The sequence below is a fragment of the Phaenicophaeus curvirostris genome, unplaced genomic scaffold, assembly GCF_032191515.1.
Source record: "Phaenicophaeus curvirostris isolate KB17595 unplaced genomic scaffold, BPBGC_Pcur_1.0 scaffold_290, whole genome shotgun sequence".
In the NCBI taxonomy this organism is placed as follows: domain Eukaryota; kingdom Metazoa; phylum Chordata; class Aves; order Cuculiformes; family Cuculidae; genus Phaenicophaeus; species Phaenicophaeus curvirostris.
Window position 1 is genome coordinate 76,569 of NW_027206902.1, and position 14,580 is coordinate 91,148.

General features: G+C 62.7%; 2 protein-coding genes across 2 annotated transcripts in view; both read right to left on the minus strand.

Annotated features, from left to right (window-relative positions):
• LOC138734868 (uncharacterized) overlaps positions 1 to 5,530 on the minus strand; it is a 30,903-nt gene extending 25,373 nt beyond the window's left edge. The window contains exons 1-4 of the mRNA XM_069882688.1: positions 5,462 to 5,530; positions 4,918 to 5,022; positions 4,336 to 4,446; positions 1,733 to 3,137 (exon numbers count right to left, since the gene is read on the minus strand). Of these exons, the coding sequence (XP_069738789.1) occupies positions 1,733 to 2,961 (1,229 nt within the window). The 5' untranslated portion in view covers positions 2,962 to 3,137; positions 4,336 to 4,446; positions 4,918 to 5,022; positions 5,462 to 5,530. The remainder of the gene's footprint in view (positions 1 to 1,732; positions 3,138 to 4,335; positions 4,447 to 4,917; positions 5,023 to 5,461) is intronic.
• A 5,067-nt stretch (positions 5,531 to 10,597) lies between these two features.
• Positions 10,598 to 14,473, minus strand: LOC138734869 (zinc finger protein 436-like). The gene is made up of 4 exons (XM_069882689.1): positions 14,442 to 14,473; positions 12,742 to 12,868; positions 11,980 to 12,078; positions 10,598 to 11,802 (listed from the first exon to the last, which is right to left on the minus strand). Exons 1-4 carry the CDS (start codon positions 14,448 to 14,450, stop codon positions 10,598 to 10,600), a joined length of 1,440 nt encoding a protein of 479 aa, XP_069738790.1. The 5' UTR covers positions 14,451 to 14,473.
• Between the last annotated feature and the right edge of the window lie 107 nt (positions 14,474 to 14,580).

Below are 14,580 nucleotides of genomic sequence, written 5' to 3' on the forward strand. Positions count from 1 at the left end.
CCCAAGGGACAGGGGGCAGGACGAGAGGGAACGGCCTCAAGCTCCTCCAGGGGAGGGTCAGGCTGGACAGCAGGATGGAATCTTTCCTGGAAAGGGTCACTGGGCCCTGGAACACGGAGGGGGTTGAGTCCCCTGCCCTGAGGGGTTGAAGGAGCTGAGGGACACGGGTCAGTGATTGATGGGGACGGTTGGACTCCATGATCCAGTGGTTCTCTTCCAACCTGGTGATTCAGTGATTTTATGAAAGACAAGGCCTTGATGAAAGGTCTAAAGCCCTTGCTAAAAATCTAGCTGGGCTCATAAACCGAGCTTTAAACTAGATGTGAAGGGGGAGGGGGATGAGACCAAGGTAGTCAGGAGCAAGCCTGGAAGTGGGACTAAGGGACTGAGAGAGGGTGTGCTGGTGAGGACTGGTTTTAGTATTTGATAGGAATGGTTTGACTTGATGATCTGGTGGGTCTTTTCCAACCTGGTGATTCTATGATTCTCCCTGGCTGGGATACTGGGATGCTGGTGCCTTCCCTAGCTGGGATACTGGGATGCTGGTGCCTTCCCTAGCTGGGATACTGGGATGCTGGTGCCCTCCCTGGCTGGGATACTGGGATGCCTGGTGCCCTCCCTAGCTGGGATACTGGGATGCTGGTGCCCTCCCTAGCTGGGATACTGGGATGCTGGTGCCCTCCCTAGCTGGGATACTGGGATGCTGGTGCCCTCCCTGGCTGGGATACTGGATGCTGGTGCCCTCCCTGGCTGGGATACTGGGATGCTGGTGCCCTCCCTGGCTGGGATACTGGGATGCTGGTGCCCTCCCTGGCTGGGATACTGGGATGCTGGTCCCACAGCTCCCAGCTGGGACCCACACCTCCCATGCAAGGGACGGCCAGGCAGGGGGAGCAGAAAGAACACGCAGCAAATGGTACCGGACAAACAGGTTCCCTTGTATTTGTTTGCACTTATTGTTCACTTACAGATCAGAAAATGAAAGAATGGAGCTACAAATCCACATGGTCCTCACGTGCTGCATCTCAAGGGCTCCCTGGGGGATTCTCATGCCCCGAGCCCAGCCCTCGCCATCCCCTTTCTAAGCAGCAGCTGAACTGGGGTCCCTGTGCGCAAGACAAGGGGGGGATCACAGAGAGGAGCCCTAGCCAGGCTGGACACAGCACTGGGGACAGAGAACCCGGCGAGGGGACAGCCCTGGGCTGGTGGGAGGCGCAAGGGGACCCCAGTCTTCACACTGACCCATTGCAATTGGCTTTCAAGGGTTTCTAAAGGGGCAGCGACTCAGGGTTGGGGGAAGATGAAGCCTCCCATGACCTGGGGATGTGAACAGAGCCAGCACGGGGCCAGAGCTCCTGCTCTGCTTGTTCTGGGTCCCCACAAGCGGCCACCAGCCCCAGCTGGAGCAGGACGGCTCTCCCAGTGCTGCTGAAAGCCTCCAGCATCCCTGCTCCTTCCCTCTCCGGTGTTCCCTGCCCAGGAACCCAGGGCTCCACCACCGTGTCCTACAGCCCCAGAGCAGCTCCAAGGCTCCAGCGATGCCATCGCTCCTCCTCTCGCCGCTCCAGCCGTGGGGATGTGCCATGGGCAGGACACCGGGCTCTCCACCACCCCTGTCCTACAGCCCCAGAGCAACTCCAAGTTTCCAGTGATGGCATCGTTCCTCCTCTCCAGCCGTGGGGTTTGGCACAGGCAGGACTCCGGGCCATCCCACGGCCACCAGCCCCCTTACTGGTACTTGGACAAGGCTTTCGGTGACACTGGGAGCTTGGTGCAGGACACGAGGAGCGGGTGCACGGGGAGGAACAGGCTGAAGGACTCTCCTTCCTGGTAGCCGGAGAGGATCCTCTGCTCCGCGTGCACGCTCTGGTGCGCCGTCAGCTCCTTCTTGTGGCTGAAGATCTCGCCACACTCGGTGCAGGGGTAGACGCGCTCCACCGCGTGGGTGAGGTGGTGGGTCCGCAGGTTCCCCTTGTACTTGAAGCTCTTCCCGCACTCCAGGCAGGTGAAGGGGCGCTCGCCTGTGTGGATGCGCTTGTGCTTCATCAGCGTGGTCTTCAGGTTGAAGGTCTTTCCGCACTCGGGGCAGGCGAAGGGGCGCTCTCCGGTGTGGATGCGCTGGTGGGTGATGAGGGTGCCCTTGCGGTTGAAGCTCTTGCCGCAGTCGGAGCAGGTGAAGGGCTTCTCTCCGGTGTGGATGCGCCAGTGCTTGATCAGCTCCCCGTTGTGGCTGAAGCTCTTGCCGCAGTCGGCGCAGGCGAAGGGGCGCTCGCCGGTGTGGATGCGCTGGTGCCGCGTCAGGTCACCGTTGCGGCTGAAGCTCTTGCCGCACTCGGAGCAGCCGTAGGGCCGGTTGCCGACGTGGATCTTCTGGTGGAGCATGAAGGTCTTCTTGGCACAGAAGCTCTTGCCGCACTCTGCGCAGAGGAAGGGGCGCTCCCCGCGGTGGATCTTCTGGTGGGTAAGGAAGTTGGCCTTGCGGTTGAAGCTCTTGCCGCACTCGGAGCAGGAGAAGGGCTTCTCGCCGGTGTGGATGCGCTGGTGCAGGATGAAGGTCTGCTTGGAGCAGAAGCTCTTGCCGCAGTCGGTGCACTGGAACGGCTTCTCGCCCGTGTGGATGCGCTGGTGCCGCATCAGGTCGCCCTTCTGGCTGAAGCTCTTGCCGCAGACGGTGCAGGCGAAGGGCTTCTCCCCCGTGTGCACCCGCAGGTGGGTGACGAGGTTCCCCCGGTGCTGGAAGCTCTTCCCACACTCGCTGCAGGCGAAGGGTCGCTCGGCTCGCTGGCTGCGGGGCTGCCGCTTGGCCAGCTCGGGGCTGGGGGCCACGGTGCCGCCGGCCCCGTAGGGAGAAGCAGAAGGCAGCCTGTGCCCAGCGCTGCTCGCTGGCCCCACCAGAGCTGGGGTCTCGTCCAGGCTGAGCCCCCGGCGCTCAGGGCCGGCTCGCAGACCCCCGGGCACCATCCGGCTGCGCTGCAGCTCGGCCACCACACCCTGCGCCTGCTGCCCCGTCCCTGGGCTGAGGTGGGGCTGGGGTCCACGCTCCAGGGAGCCCCTCGAGGCATCCCACAGGCTCTTGGCCAGCTCGGCTGCCTCTGGTTTCACCTCCTCTGGCTCCTCCTTGGGACGCCGCTCGCCACCTGCCAAGAGAAGAGAGCCCTGCTGCGACCTGCTGCAGCTCCAGAGCCCTCCCAGGAGCCCCTGCAGCTCTGCTCCCCTCCTGGGACACCTTCAGCACATCGTCCCACACGCTGAGCTCTGCAACCGCAGCACCGAGGCTGTTGGGACCTCTGACGTGTTCCCACCGCTGCCAGAGCCCCAGCGCCTCGGCACCGCGGTGAGGCTGGTTGAGAGGGCTGGGTTTGTTCAGCCCTGAGAGGAGAAGGCTTAGGGGGAAACTGATGCCCATGTACCAGACCATCCTCCAAGAGGATGGAGACCCCCTTTTTATGAGGAGTCACATGAAAAAGACAAAGGGTAATGGGGAGAAGTTGCTCCTGGGGAGAAGCTGATTGGATTCGAGCAGAAAATGTTTCACCACTAGAACAACGGAAGATTGGACTCATCTCCCCAGGGAAGTGGTGGGTTCGTCTGCACTGGACACTTTGGAGGCTCAGCTCAACAGGGGGCTGGGCCAACTCATTTAAATCACAGATCACCTAAAAACATTGGACCAATGATCCCTGAGGTCCCTTCCAGCCTGGCCTGCAAAGATTCTATGATTGATTCCATGGTCCTGCCTCCGGGGTTGGGTTAATCACAGAATCATAGACTCATAGAATCCCAGAATCACCAGGTTGGAAGAGACCCACTGGATCATGAGTCCAACCATCCCCATCAATCACTGACCCGTGTCCCTCAGCACCTCGGCCACCCGGCCCTTAAACCCCTCCAGGAAGGGGACTCAACCCCCTCCCTGGGCAGCCTCCAACAGGGACCAGTCACCCTTTCCAGGAAAGATTTCATCCTGCTGTCCAGCCTGACCCTCCCCTGGTGGAGCTTGAGGCCATTCCCTCTCGTCCTGTCCCCTGTCCCTTGGAGAAGAGCCCAGCTCCCTCCTCTCCACAACCTCCTCTCAGGGAGTTGCAGAGAGCAATGAGGTCTCCCCTCAGCCTCCTCTTCTCCAGGCTGAACCCCCCCAGCTCACTCATTCCAGCCAAGCCCGCCACACAGACAAGGATTAAGAATGATTTCTGCAGGACCTGGCCTGTTCTGGGTCCTTGGGGCAATATCCTGCACCCCAGGCTCCCAGTGACCTGCTCCAACACGCTGTGTGTCGAGCAGGGATCCTTCCCTCGCCCCGTCCCACCAGCCCTCCCAGACCGTCCCCGTGCTCACCTGCAGCACCCTGGTGGCCAGGAGCTCCTGGGTCACCCAGACCTCGCGGGCACCCAATGAGCAACTCCTCGTCCGGCTCCACCTTCACGATGACCTCGGGCTCGGCATCACCTGCAGGTGGACAGCGCGGTGGGAGCCCTCGATGGGCTCTGAACCCCATCGGGCAGCATCACCGGCATCCGGACACCCTGGCTGCATCTCCCTGCTCCCACCCCAGCACCCAGCACCCAGCCCCCATCCCTCCTGCAAGGGGAGCAGCAGCAGCAACCTGCAAAGCATCTGGACACCCTGGCTGCATCTCCTGGCTCTCATCCCAGCACCCAGCAAAGCATCTGGAGGCTCTGGCTGCGTCTCCCCTCTCCCATCCAGCACCTAGTGAAGCATCTGGACACCCTGGCTGCATCCCCCTGCTCCCACCCCAGCACCCAGCACCCACTTCTTCTGCATGGGGAGCAACTCCAGCACCTGGCAAAGCATCTGGACACCCTAGTTGTGTGTCCTGGCTCTCATCCCAGCACCCACCAAAGTATCCGGACACCCATCTCCCATCCCAGCCCCCTGGATCCCCCCAGCCCCACTCACAGCCCTCGGGGTTGTGGGGCACGTCCTCCTCCTGGGAGCTGGAGCAGGAGCTGCCGTAGGCTTCATCCTCAGACTCACTCTTCACGCTGCCCTCTGCTTTGACGCCTGTGGAAGGAAAAGCGCAGCCTGAGCCTCCGGACGGGGCGCTCAGGGCCGTCCCCGCGCTCCACCCGTGCTGGCACCAGTTCCGACTCGCTGCTCCTTAACTCCAGGTCGCCAGGAGGTCCCTGTGGCCACCGGGAGCCACATTCCCAGTGCTGGGATGCAGCATCCCCAGGGGAAACAAGGTGGCAGCGCCCGGCACAGAACCTCGGGGATGCAGAACACCGGCTAGCAGATTTTATGCAAGAAAAGTAACTGCGTGTTTTCCTCCAGAAGGGAATTCTCAGTTACCAAACAGCACTGGGCACGTGCTGTCCCAGTAAGACTCCCCACAGGAGCCAGTACAGGGTGTCACCTGGATCAGCCTGTGTGGGACAAGGACTCAATCTTGGGGGTCGCGGGGCTCGCTCAGCTCCCAGCCGCCCGCTCTGTAGCCGCTCACCGATGCTGGGGATGCTGGGGACGGTGGCTCCCAGGTCCTGGGGACACCTGGCGTAGAACTCGTCCTCTGGCTCTGTTTTCACCACGATCTCGCATTTGATGCCCGGCCAGCCCTTTCCTGGGGAAGACAAAGGGCTGATCCAAGCCAGGATGCTGGTGGCTTCTTGGCCACCTGGGCCACTGCTGGCTCACGTTCAGCCACCGTCGACCAACACCCCCAGGTCCTTCTCCTCCAGGCAGCTTTCCAGCTGCTCTTCCCCAAGCCTGGAGCTGCTCGGGGTGGTTGTGACCCCAGAGCAGGACCCAGCACTGAGCTGGGTTGAACCCCATCCATGGATCCAGCCTGGCCGGGTCCCTCTGTAGGTGCTCCCTGTCCTCCATCCACGGATCCAGCCTGGCCAGGTCCCTCTGTAGGTGCTCCCTGCCCTCCATCTGTGGATCCAGCCTGGCCAGATCCTTCTGCAGAGCCTCCCTGCCCTTGAACACATCAACCCCGCCACCCAACTTAGTGTCATCTGCAAACTGACTGAGGGAGCACTCGATCAGGTTGGTGGAGAAGGACGTGGCTGGATCCGACGGTCACCAACGCACGTGAGATCACCAGTGACACCAACCCCGGAGGCAGCCGGGGCTGCAGGGACCGTGCACCGGGGGAGCTCAGGTGCGGGACCCAACCTGGTTGACCCTCATACCGTTTGCAGCATCCCTGGTGTCCCCCCAAAACGGCTTCTCCTCCATTCGCTCCATCACCGAGGGGGCTGGGGTCCCTCCGGAATCACCCACCTGAGGGATGGGGAAGGCTCCTTCCAGCACCCACCCCATCCCAGTGCCCCCCACCCCATCCCAGTGCCCCTCCAGCTTGTCCCAGTGGGCCCCCCACCTCACCCGATGCCCCCCAGTCTCTCCCAGTGTCTCTTTCCTGATGCCCCCTATTTCTTCCAGTATCCCTCTTTACGCCTCCCCCACCTCTCCCAGTGCCCCCCTTCCCCTGCCCCCCTGCCTGTCCTAACGTCACCCCTCCCAGTGCCTCCCCCATCCCAGTGCCCCCCTCCTGATGCTTCCCCCCTTCCCATCCCAGTGCCCCCCCTCCCTCTCATCACCCCCCATCCCAGTACCCCCCCCCAGTGCCCCCATCCCAGTGCCCCCTTCCCCATCCCAGTGCCCCCATCCCAGTGCCCCCCCTCCCTCCCATCACCCCCCATCCCAGTGCCCCCCTTCCCAGTGCTCCACCTTCCCCATCCCAGTGCCCCCCTCCCCATGCTCCCCCATCCCGGTGCCCCCCTCCTGATGCTCCCCCTCCCCAACCCAGTGCCCCTTCCTTCCCAACTCTCCTCCTTCCCAACGCTCCCCCCCCGATATCCCCTCCCCATCCCGGTGCCCCCCTCCCCTCCATCCCCCCCACATCCCGGTGCCCCGCTCCTGATGCTCCCCCTCCCCATCCCAGTGCTCCCCCCCCCCCCCATCCCCTCCCCATCCCGGTGCTCCCCCCATCCCATCACCCCCCCATCCCAGTGCCCCCCTCCCCATGCTCCCCCTCTCCTCCATCCCCCCCCATCCCGGTGCCCCCCTCCTGATGCTCCCCCTCCCCATCCCAGTGCTCCACCCCCCCATCCCCCCCATCCCGGTGCTCCCCCCCCCATCACTCCCCATCCCAGTGCTCCCCCCCCCATCCCCTCCCCATCCCGGTGCTCCCCCCATCCCATCACCCCCCATCCCAGTGCCCCCCTCCCCATGCTCCCCCTCTCCTCCATCCCCCCCCATCCCGGTGCCCCCCTCCTGATGCTCCCCCTCCCCATCCCAGTGCTCCCCCCCCCCATCCCCCCCCCCCCGGTGCCCCCTCCCCTCACGGCTCCGCGGAGGCTCCGAGCAGCGGCCGCTCCGGGCCGGGAGCGCATGGGGCGAGGCGGACAAAGAGGCTCCCGCCCCGCTGCCTGACGGGACCTGTAGTCCTGCCCCCCCCCGGGGCCCCCCCGAGCCGGGGGAATCCGATCCCTCCCAACAGGGATGCTCCGGTGTCCCGGAACAGGGATGCTTCAGTGTCCCCAAACAGGGATGCTCCAGTGTCCCCGAGCAGGGATGCTTCAGTGTCCCCAAACAGGGATGCTCCAGTGTCTCCAAACAGGGATGCTCCAGTGTTCCCCGACAGGGATGCTCCGGTGTCCCCAAACAGGGATGCCCTGGTGTCCCCAAACAGGGATGCTCCAGTGTCCCCAAACAGGGATGCTCCGGTGTCCCCAAACAGGGATGCTCCAGTGTCCCTGAGCAGGGATGCTCCAGTGTTCCCCGAGCAGGGATGCTCCAGTGTTCCCCAAACAGGGATGCTCCAGTGTCCCTGAGCAAGGATGCTCCAGTGTCCCCAAACAGGGATGCTCTGGTGTCCCCAAACAGGGATGCTCCAGTGTCCTCAATCCCCAGGGTGGGATGCTCCGTTGTCCCCTGAACAGGGATGTCCTGGTGTCCCCCGGGATGCCCTGGTCCTCCCTGAGCTGGGATGCTCTGGTGTCTCTCGGCTCAGGATGTTCCAGTGTCCCCCAAAAGGGATGCTCTGGTCTCCCCCCAGCCGGGTTTCTCCAGTGTCCCCTGGGATGTCCTGCTGCCCCCTGGACCGGGATGCTCCAATGTCCCCTGAACAGGGATGCTCCGATATCCCAGCTTCTCCAGTTCAAGAAGGAGCTGGAGAAATGGGGACACTCTCTGGGGCAGCAAGAGGGACCCAGCACCTCTCTCTGACCTGGAGCGCAGCCCTGAGGGGAGCAGCTTGAAGCCACTGGGGTTGGAAATGGGGTGGATAATTGCACCAGTACAGGTTGGGGGCTGACTGGCTGGAAGGCACCAGCTCTGCAGAGAAGGATCTGTGAGTCCTGGTGCACAAGAAGTTCCCCATGAAGAAGGGACGTGCCCAGCAGCCAACCCTACGCTGCAGGAGGAGGAAGGGAAGAGCAAATCCCCCTTCCCTGCACCACAGGCTGCAGCACCTGCAATCCAAGGCTGTCCAGGAGCTGCTGTAACTTAGTTTTCCACCTGCAGATGCTCCCAACACCCCATCCCACCCCACCTGGGAAGCACTCATGCGAACCAAGAGCATCATCTCTGCCAAAGGCGTTTATTAAACTAGGAGGAAACGGGCGACGTGGTGCTCCGAGGCTTCAAATGCACCAACACCCCCCTACACCTACCTGGGACGCGGAGCTGTGTGGTTCTCGAGGGGAAAAGCCACCGGCCACAAGCTGAACTGGGTGGCCACGCTGTCCCTAAAACTGGGAGGAGGCGTTTCCCCCCACCAGGCGCTGCCCCTCACGTCAAACTAACCCACAAAGCGGTTCGCAAGAGCGCAGTGAGTCCTGGAGAAGCAGCACAGGGAAAGGTGGAGGTGGTTGGGACGGCTCTGTTCCTCCTGCCGGTGAGGTTAGCTGGACTGCAGGTGAAGGTGGCACCTCCACCTCCCACCCCACTCAGCTTGCTCCTCATAATCCTTGTTGTCCATCTCTTGAGGTGCTCCAGCCCCTCAATGTCCTTCTTGTAGTCCCAGTACAGCTTCTCCTGCTCTGCCTGATCCTCCAAGGAGCAACAGGCAGCAACGTCCTTGAACGTCACCAGGACCTGTTGCGGCAAAGCCCCCTCAGCACTCTGGCAGGAGTTTGGATGGAGAAGACAAGCTCAGGGTGTCTCTCTCGCAGCCCCAGGGCACCTTCCCTGCTCCCCAAGTGCCATCAGGCAGCGCTACGGGGCAGAAGGAGCTCCCACAAAGACACCTGGCTGGGCTTAGGGCACCATCACCTGGCTGGTCACCAAGGGGAGCTGCTCCGTAGCTGGCCTGATCCGTGGTGGAGCCGCAGATCTAGGTGCTCAGTGGTTTTCCCGAGGCAGGAGAAGGGCAGGGAGCTCCCACAGAAGATGATGATGAGGTGTGGGCTTTCCAAGAGCAACGGTGGCCACCAGCATGTATGAAAAGTGGCCTAAGGAAGCCTATCCTGTTGGCCTCAGCCCATGGATCCTTCTGCAGATCCTTCCTGTCCTTCATCCATGGATGCAGCCTGGCCAGGTCCCTCTGTAGAGCCTTCCTGCACTCCATCCATGGATCCAGCCTGGCCAGGTCCCTCTGCAGACCCTTCCTGCCCTCCACTCATGGATCCAGTGCCCCCCTCATGAGTGCCTCCACTCACGGATCTGATGGTCACCAATGCACGTGAGATCATCAGTGACATCAGCCTTGGGCTGCGGTGACCACGCACGGGTGGAAGTTGAGGTCCTGAGGGATACCTGTCAGACCAAGGGTAAAATCAGGATCCTGAATTTTAGGAAAGCGAAATTCCAGCTCTTCAAGGAGTTGGTCAATGAGACACCTTGGAAAACCACCCTCAGGGATGAAGGAAGGAAAACAGAGCCGGCAGCTCATTAAGGATGATTTCCATAAAGCGCAGGAGCTCTCCATCTCCAGGAGGAGGAAAGCAGGCAGGGAAGGGAGGAGAGCAGCGTGGTTGAGTCCCACTGGTCAAACTGAAGACCAAGAGAGAACTTCACATGTGGTGGAAACAGGGAGAGAATCTTGGAGAAGGACGGGGACGCTGTCTGGTTGTGTAGGGACGGGGCCAGGAAGGCCAAGGCACAGCTGGAGCTGAGCTTGGCAAGGAATGGAAAGACTAATAAGAAGGTAAATCAACCAGAAAAGGGAGGTCAAAGCAAGCGTTGCCCTCTGAGGAATAGAAATGGTGACCTTGGATGAGCAGATGAGGAGAGGGCTGGGGTTCTCAACAGCTTTTTTCGCCTCCCTTCTCCAGCAACCTCTCTTCCCACACCTCTCGAGGGGATGGACCTCAAGGCAGGGTCTGAGGGAGCAAGGTCGCTCTCGCTGTGAGAAGATCAAGTTCCTGACCATCTGAGTAACCTGGATGTACATGAATATACGGGACCTGACGGGTCCCAGTGTCCCGAGGGAATCGGCTGGTGGAGTCGTTGAGCTGCTCTCCACGATACTTGAAAAGGGCTGGAAAAAGGGCAACTTTGGAGCTATTTTTAAAGAGGACGAGCTTTGTCCTGTACTTCAGAGCAGCCCCAGCTACTGAATCATAGAATCATAGAATAACCAGGTTGGAAGAGACCCACCGGCTCATCGAGCCCAACCATTCCTATCGAATTCCTACTGCTGGCAGCCCGCGGGGTCGTCCCCTGCCGCGAGGGTCTCCCCGTCTCCGTGCTCCTGCTGGTGCAGCATCAGCTCGCTCTTGGAGCTGAAGGCCACGTGGCAGCGGGAGCAGGCGAAGGTCCTGCAGCGCCGGTGGAGCTTCTTGTGGGTGATGAGGTTGGCCTTGTTGCAGAAGGACTTGTCGCAGTGCGGGCAGGCGAAGGGCCGCTCGCCCGTGTGCACGCGCTGGTGCACCAGCAGGTTCCCGCTGCGGCTGAAGCCGCGGCCGCACTCGGGGCACTTGTGGGAGCGCTCCTGCGCGTGGCTGCGCTGGTGGATGAGGAGGCTCTCCCTCCAGCTGAAGCTGCGGTCGCAGCGCCCGCAGACGAAGGGGCGCTCCTCGCGGTGGCCGCTCCGGTGCCGCCTCAGGCTGGCTGCGTCCTCAAAGTGGCTCTCGCACTCGGGGCACTTGAGGCGGGCGCCGCCGCTGTGCTCCGTGCCGTGCTCCGTGCCGTGCTCCGTGCTGTGCTCCGTGCCGTGCTCCATGCCACGCTCCGTGCCGTGCTCCGTGCCGTGCTCTGTGCCATACTCCGTGCCGTGCTCTATGCCGTGCTCCATGCTGTGCCTCGTGCCGTGCCTCGTGCCGTGCTCTATGCCATGCTCCGTGCTGTGCCGCGTGCCGTGCTCCTTGCCATGTTCCCGCAGGTCGCGCTTGTGGCGGAAGCTGCTCCCGCAGAGCGCGCAGGCGTGGCCGCCGTGGCTCGCCCGGTGCCGCAGCAGGTCCCCCTTCACGCAGAAGGTCCTGCCACACTCGCCGCAGGCATGCCGGCCGCGGCCGCGGTGCTTCTTGTGCGCCAGGAGGTTGCGGTGGTGCCGGAAAGCTTTGCCGCAGGCACCGCACTGGTGGGAGAGCGCCGGGAGCCGGTGCTCGTCCTGGTGCACCCTCAGCCCGGCGGCGTCCTCGAAGCTCTGCCCGCAGGCGCTGCAGATGAGCAGCTCCTCGCCATCCGACGCGGGTTCCTGGGGTGCCCGCTCCCCGCGCTCCCACTGCGGCAGCTCCCGGGGGGCCGCGGTGTCCCAGGCGCCCAGCTCGGCATCGCGCCAGCCGGACAGGAGCGTGACGTACCCCAGCTCCTTGGCCGTCCCGGCCGGTGGTGGCGACGGGACCCAGCGCTGGTGGCTGTTGTCCTCAGACGGGTCCTCGCCGGCGCCCCAGGCAGCTGTGGGGAACAGGGCGGCCGTCACGGTGAGGGGGGTCCCCGTGGCACCGGCCTCTCCCCACCGCGACTCCCCTCGCCCCTGCGATGGCCTTGGCACAACCGGGCACGGGGGCTGCGGTGGGACACTCGAACCCAGCCCGGTGCCCCAACCCAAGGGGTGTCCCCACGGTCACTCACAGGTGCTGGAGGTGTCCGGAGCTCCGACATCGCCCTCGGGGACGCTCGCGTGCGGCTCCTCCCTGGGCTCCATTCTGTGGCTGAGCTTGGACTCGGGGTCTGCGCAGGAGAGGAGACCCCTCAGCGTTCCCTGAGCTGCCAGAGCCCGTGGGGATGCACCTGGGGGACATCGGCTGCGGGAGCCAGTGCAGCCGGGGACCTCAGAGGCCACCGGGGCCAACCCCGGTCATGGCAGTGAAGTGAGGAGAACCGGGTAGGGAGCAGACACATCATAGAATCATAGAATAGTTTGGGGTGGAAGGGACCTTAAAGATCATCCACTTCCAACCTCTGCCACGGGCAGGGACACCTCCCACTGGACCAGGGGCTCCAAGCTCCATCCAACCTGGCTTTGAACACCTCCAGGGATGGGAACCACATATTCCTTGGACAACCTATTCCAGGGTCTCCTCACCCTCACGTTGAAGAAATTCCTCCTATTGTCTAGTCTAAGTCTGCTCCTCTCCAGTTTATCCCCGCTCCCCCTCACCCTACCACAAGCCTTTGGGAACAGCCCCTCCCCAGCTTTCTTGTAGCCCCTTTCAGGTACTGGAAGCTGCTCTAAGATCTCCTCGGAGCCTTCTCTTCTCCAGGCTGAACAACCTCAACTCTCTCAGCCTGTTCTCCCCAGAGCCCTCAGGAGCTGCTGGTGCTTCACGGCAGCGATGTGGGAGGCACTGGGGCTGGGGGGGCCACGCGGGGTCCCCAGGGCCGCATCCTTACCCAGACTGGCAACCAGGTCATAGTTGTCCATCATCACCTCCTGGTAGAGCTCCCGCTGCCATGCCGCCAGCTCCACCCACTCCTCGGGGGAGAAGTAGATGGCCACCTCCTCGAACGTCACCGGGCTCTGGAAAGCAGAGCGGGGGCTGAGGGGACACGGGGAGCAGCAGCAGCACCGTCCCCTCGCAGGCGATGCCTGCAGCCACCTTCATTGCCTTTTCCTGGAGAGAGCTGTGCCGTGGAATCGCTTGGTTGGAAAAGACCTTGGAGAACATCCAACTGCACCTGTCCACTACAAAACCACAGCCCTGAGCACCTCATCTCCCCGTCTTCTAAAGCCCCCAGGGATGGGGACTCCACCTCCTCCCCGATCAGCCTCTGACAGGGCTGAGAACCCTCTCAGTGAAGAAACATTTCCTGATGTCCAATCTGAACCTGCCCTGGAGCAACCTGAGGCCTTTTCCTCTCATTCCATCACCTGTCACTTGGGAGAAGAGCCCAGCACCCGCCTCGCTGCAACCTCCTTTCCAGGAGCTGCAGAGAGCCATGAGGTCTCCCCTCAGCCTCCTCTTCTCCAGGATAAACACCCCCAGGTCCCTCAGCTGCTCCTCACAACCCTTGTTCTCCAGACCCTTTCCCAGCTCCGTTCCCTTCTCCAGACGTTCTCCAGCCCCTCAAGGTCTTTCTTGGAGTGAGGGACCCAAAACTGACCCCAGGATTCAAGCTGTGGCCTCACCAGTGCTGAGCACAGGGGGACGATCCCTTCCCTGCTCCTGCTGCCACCCCAGGGCTGATCCAAGCCAGGATGCTGGTGGCTTCTTAGCCACCTGGGCCACTGCTGGATCACGTTCAGCCACTATTGACCAACACCCCCAGGTCCTTCTCCTCCAGGCACCTTTCCAGCTGCTCTTCCCCAAGCCTGGAGCTGCTCGGGGTGGTTGTGACCCCAGAGCAGGACCCAGCACTGAGCTGGGTTGAACCCCATCCTGTTGGCCACTGCCAGGTCCCTCTGCAGACCCTCTCTGTCCTCCATCCATGGATCCATCCTGGCCAGATCCCTCTGCAGATCCTCCTGGGATGGGATGGGGATGGGGATGGGATGGGGATGGGATGGGATGGGATGGGGATGGGGATGGGATGGGATGGGGATGGGGATGGGATGGGGATGGGGATGGAGATGGGATGGGGATGGGATGGGATGGGATGGGATGGGATGGGATGGGATGGGATGGGATGGGGAGGGATGGGATGGGAATGGGATGGAGATGGGATGGAGATGATGAAGATGAGATGGGAAAGAAATTGGATTAGGATGAAGATAGGATGGAGATGGAGATGGAGATGGAGATGGAGATGGAGATGGAGATGGAGATGGAGATAGAGATGAGATGGAAATGGAGATGGAAATGGAAATGAGGATGGGGATGGGGATGGGGATGGGGATGGGATGGGATGGGGATGGGGATGGGATGGGATGAGGACGGGATGCACGGGGGAACAGCAAGGAGGTTGGAGATGAGGATGGAATGGGAAGGAGATGCAGGGGGGATGGGATGCGGGGGGGGATGGGATGCAGGCAGAGATGCAGGGAGGGATATGAACGGGATGGGATGGGATGCGATGGGAGGAGGAGGGGACCGGGACCTCTCCCTCGCCTCCCCCGCCCCCGGAGGCCTCGGGGGGGGCCCCCCCGGCGGTACCTGCTGCATCTCGGCCGCAGCCGGCGAGGAGCCGCCGCTCCCGGGACGGCGCCGGCGCAGCCACAACCGGGAGGAGCCGGAAAGGGCCGGGGGGGCGGGACCGGGGGGGGGACGGCGGGGGGACCCGGGGACCGGCAGC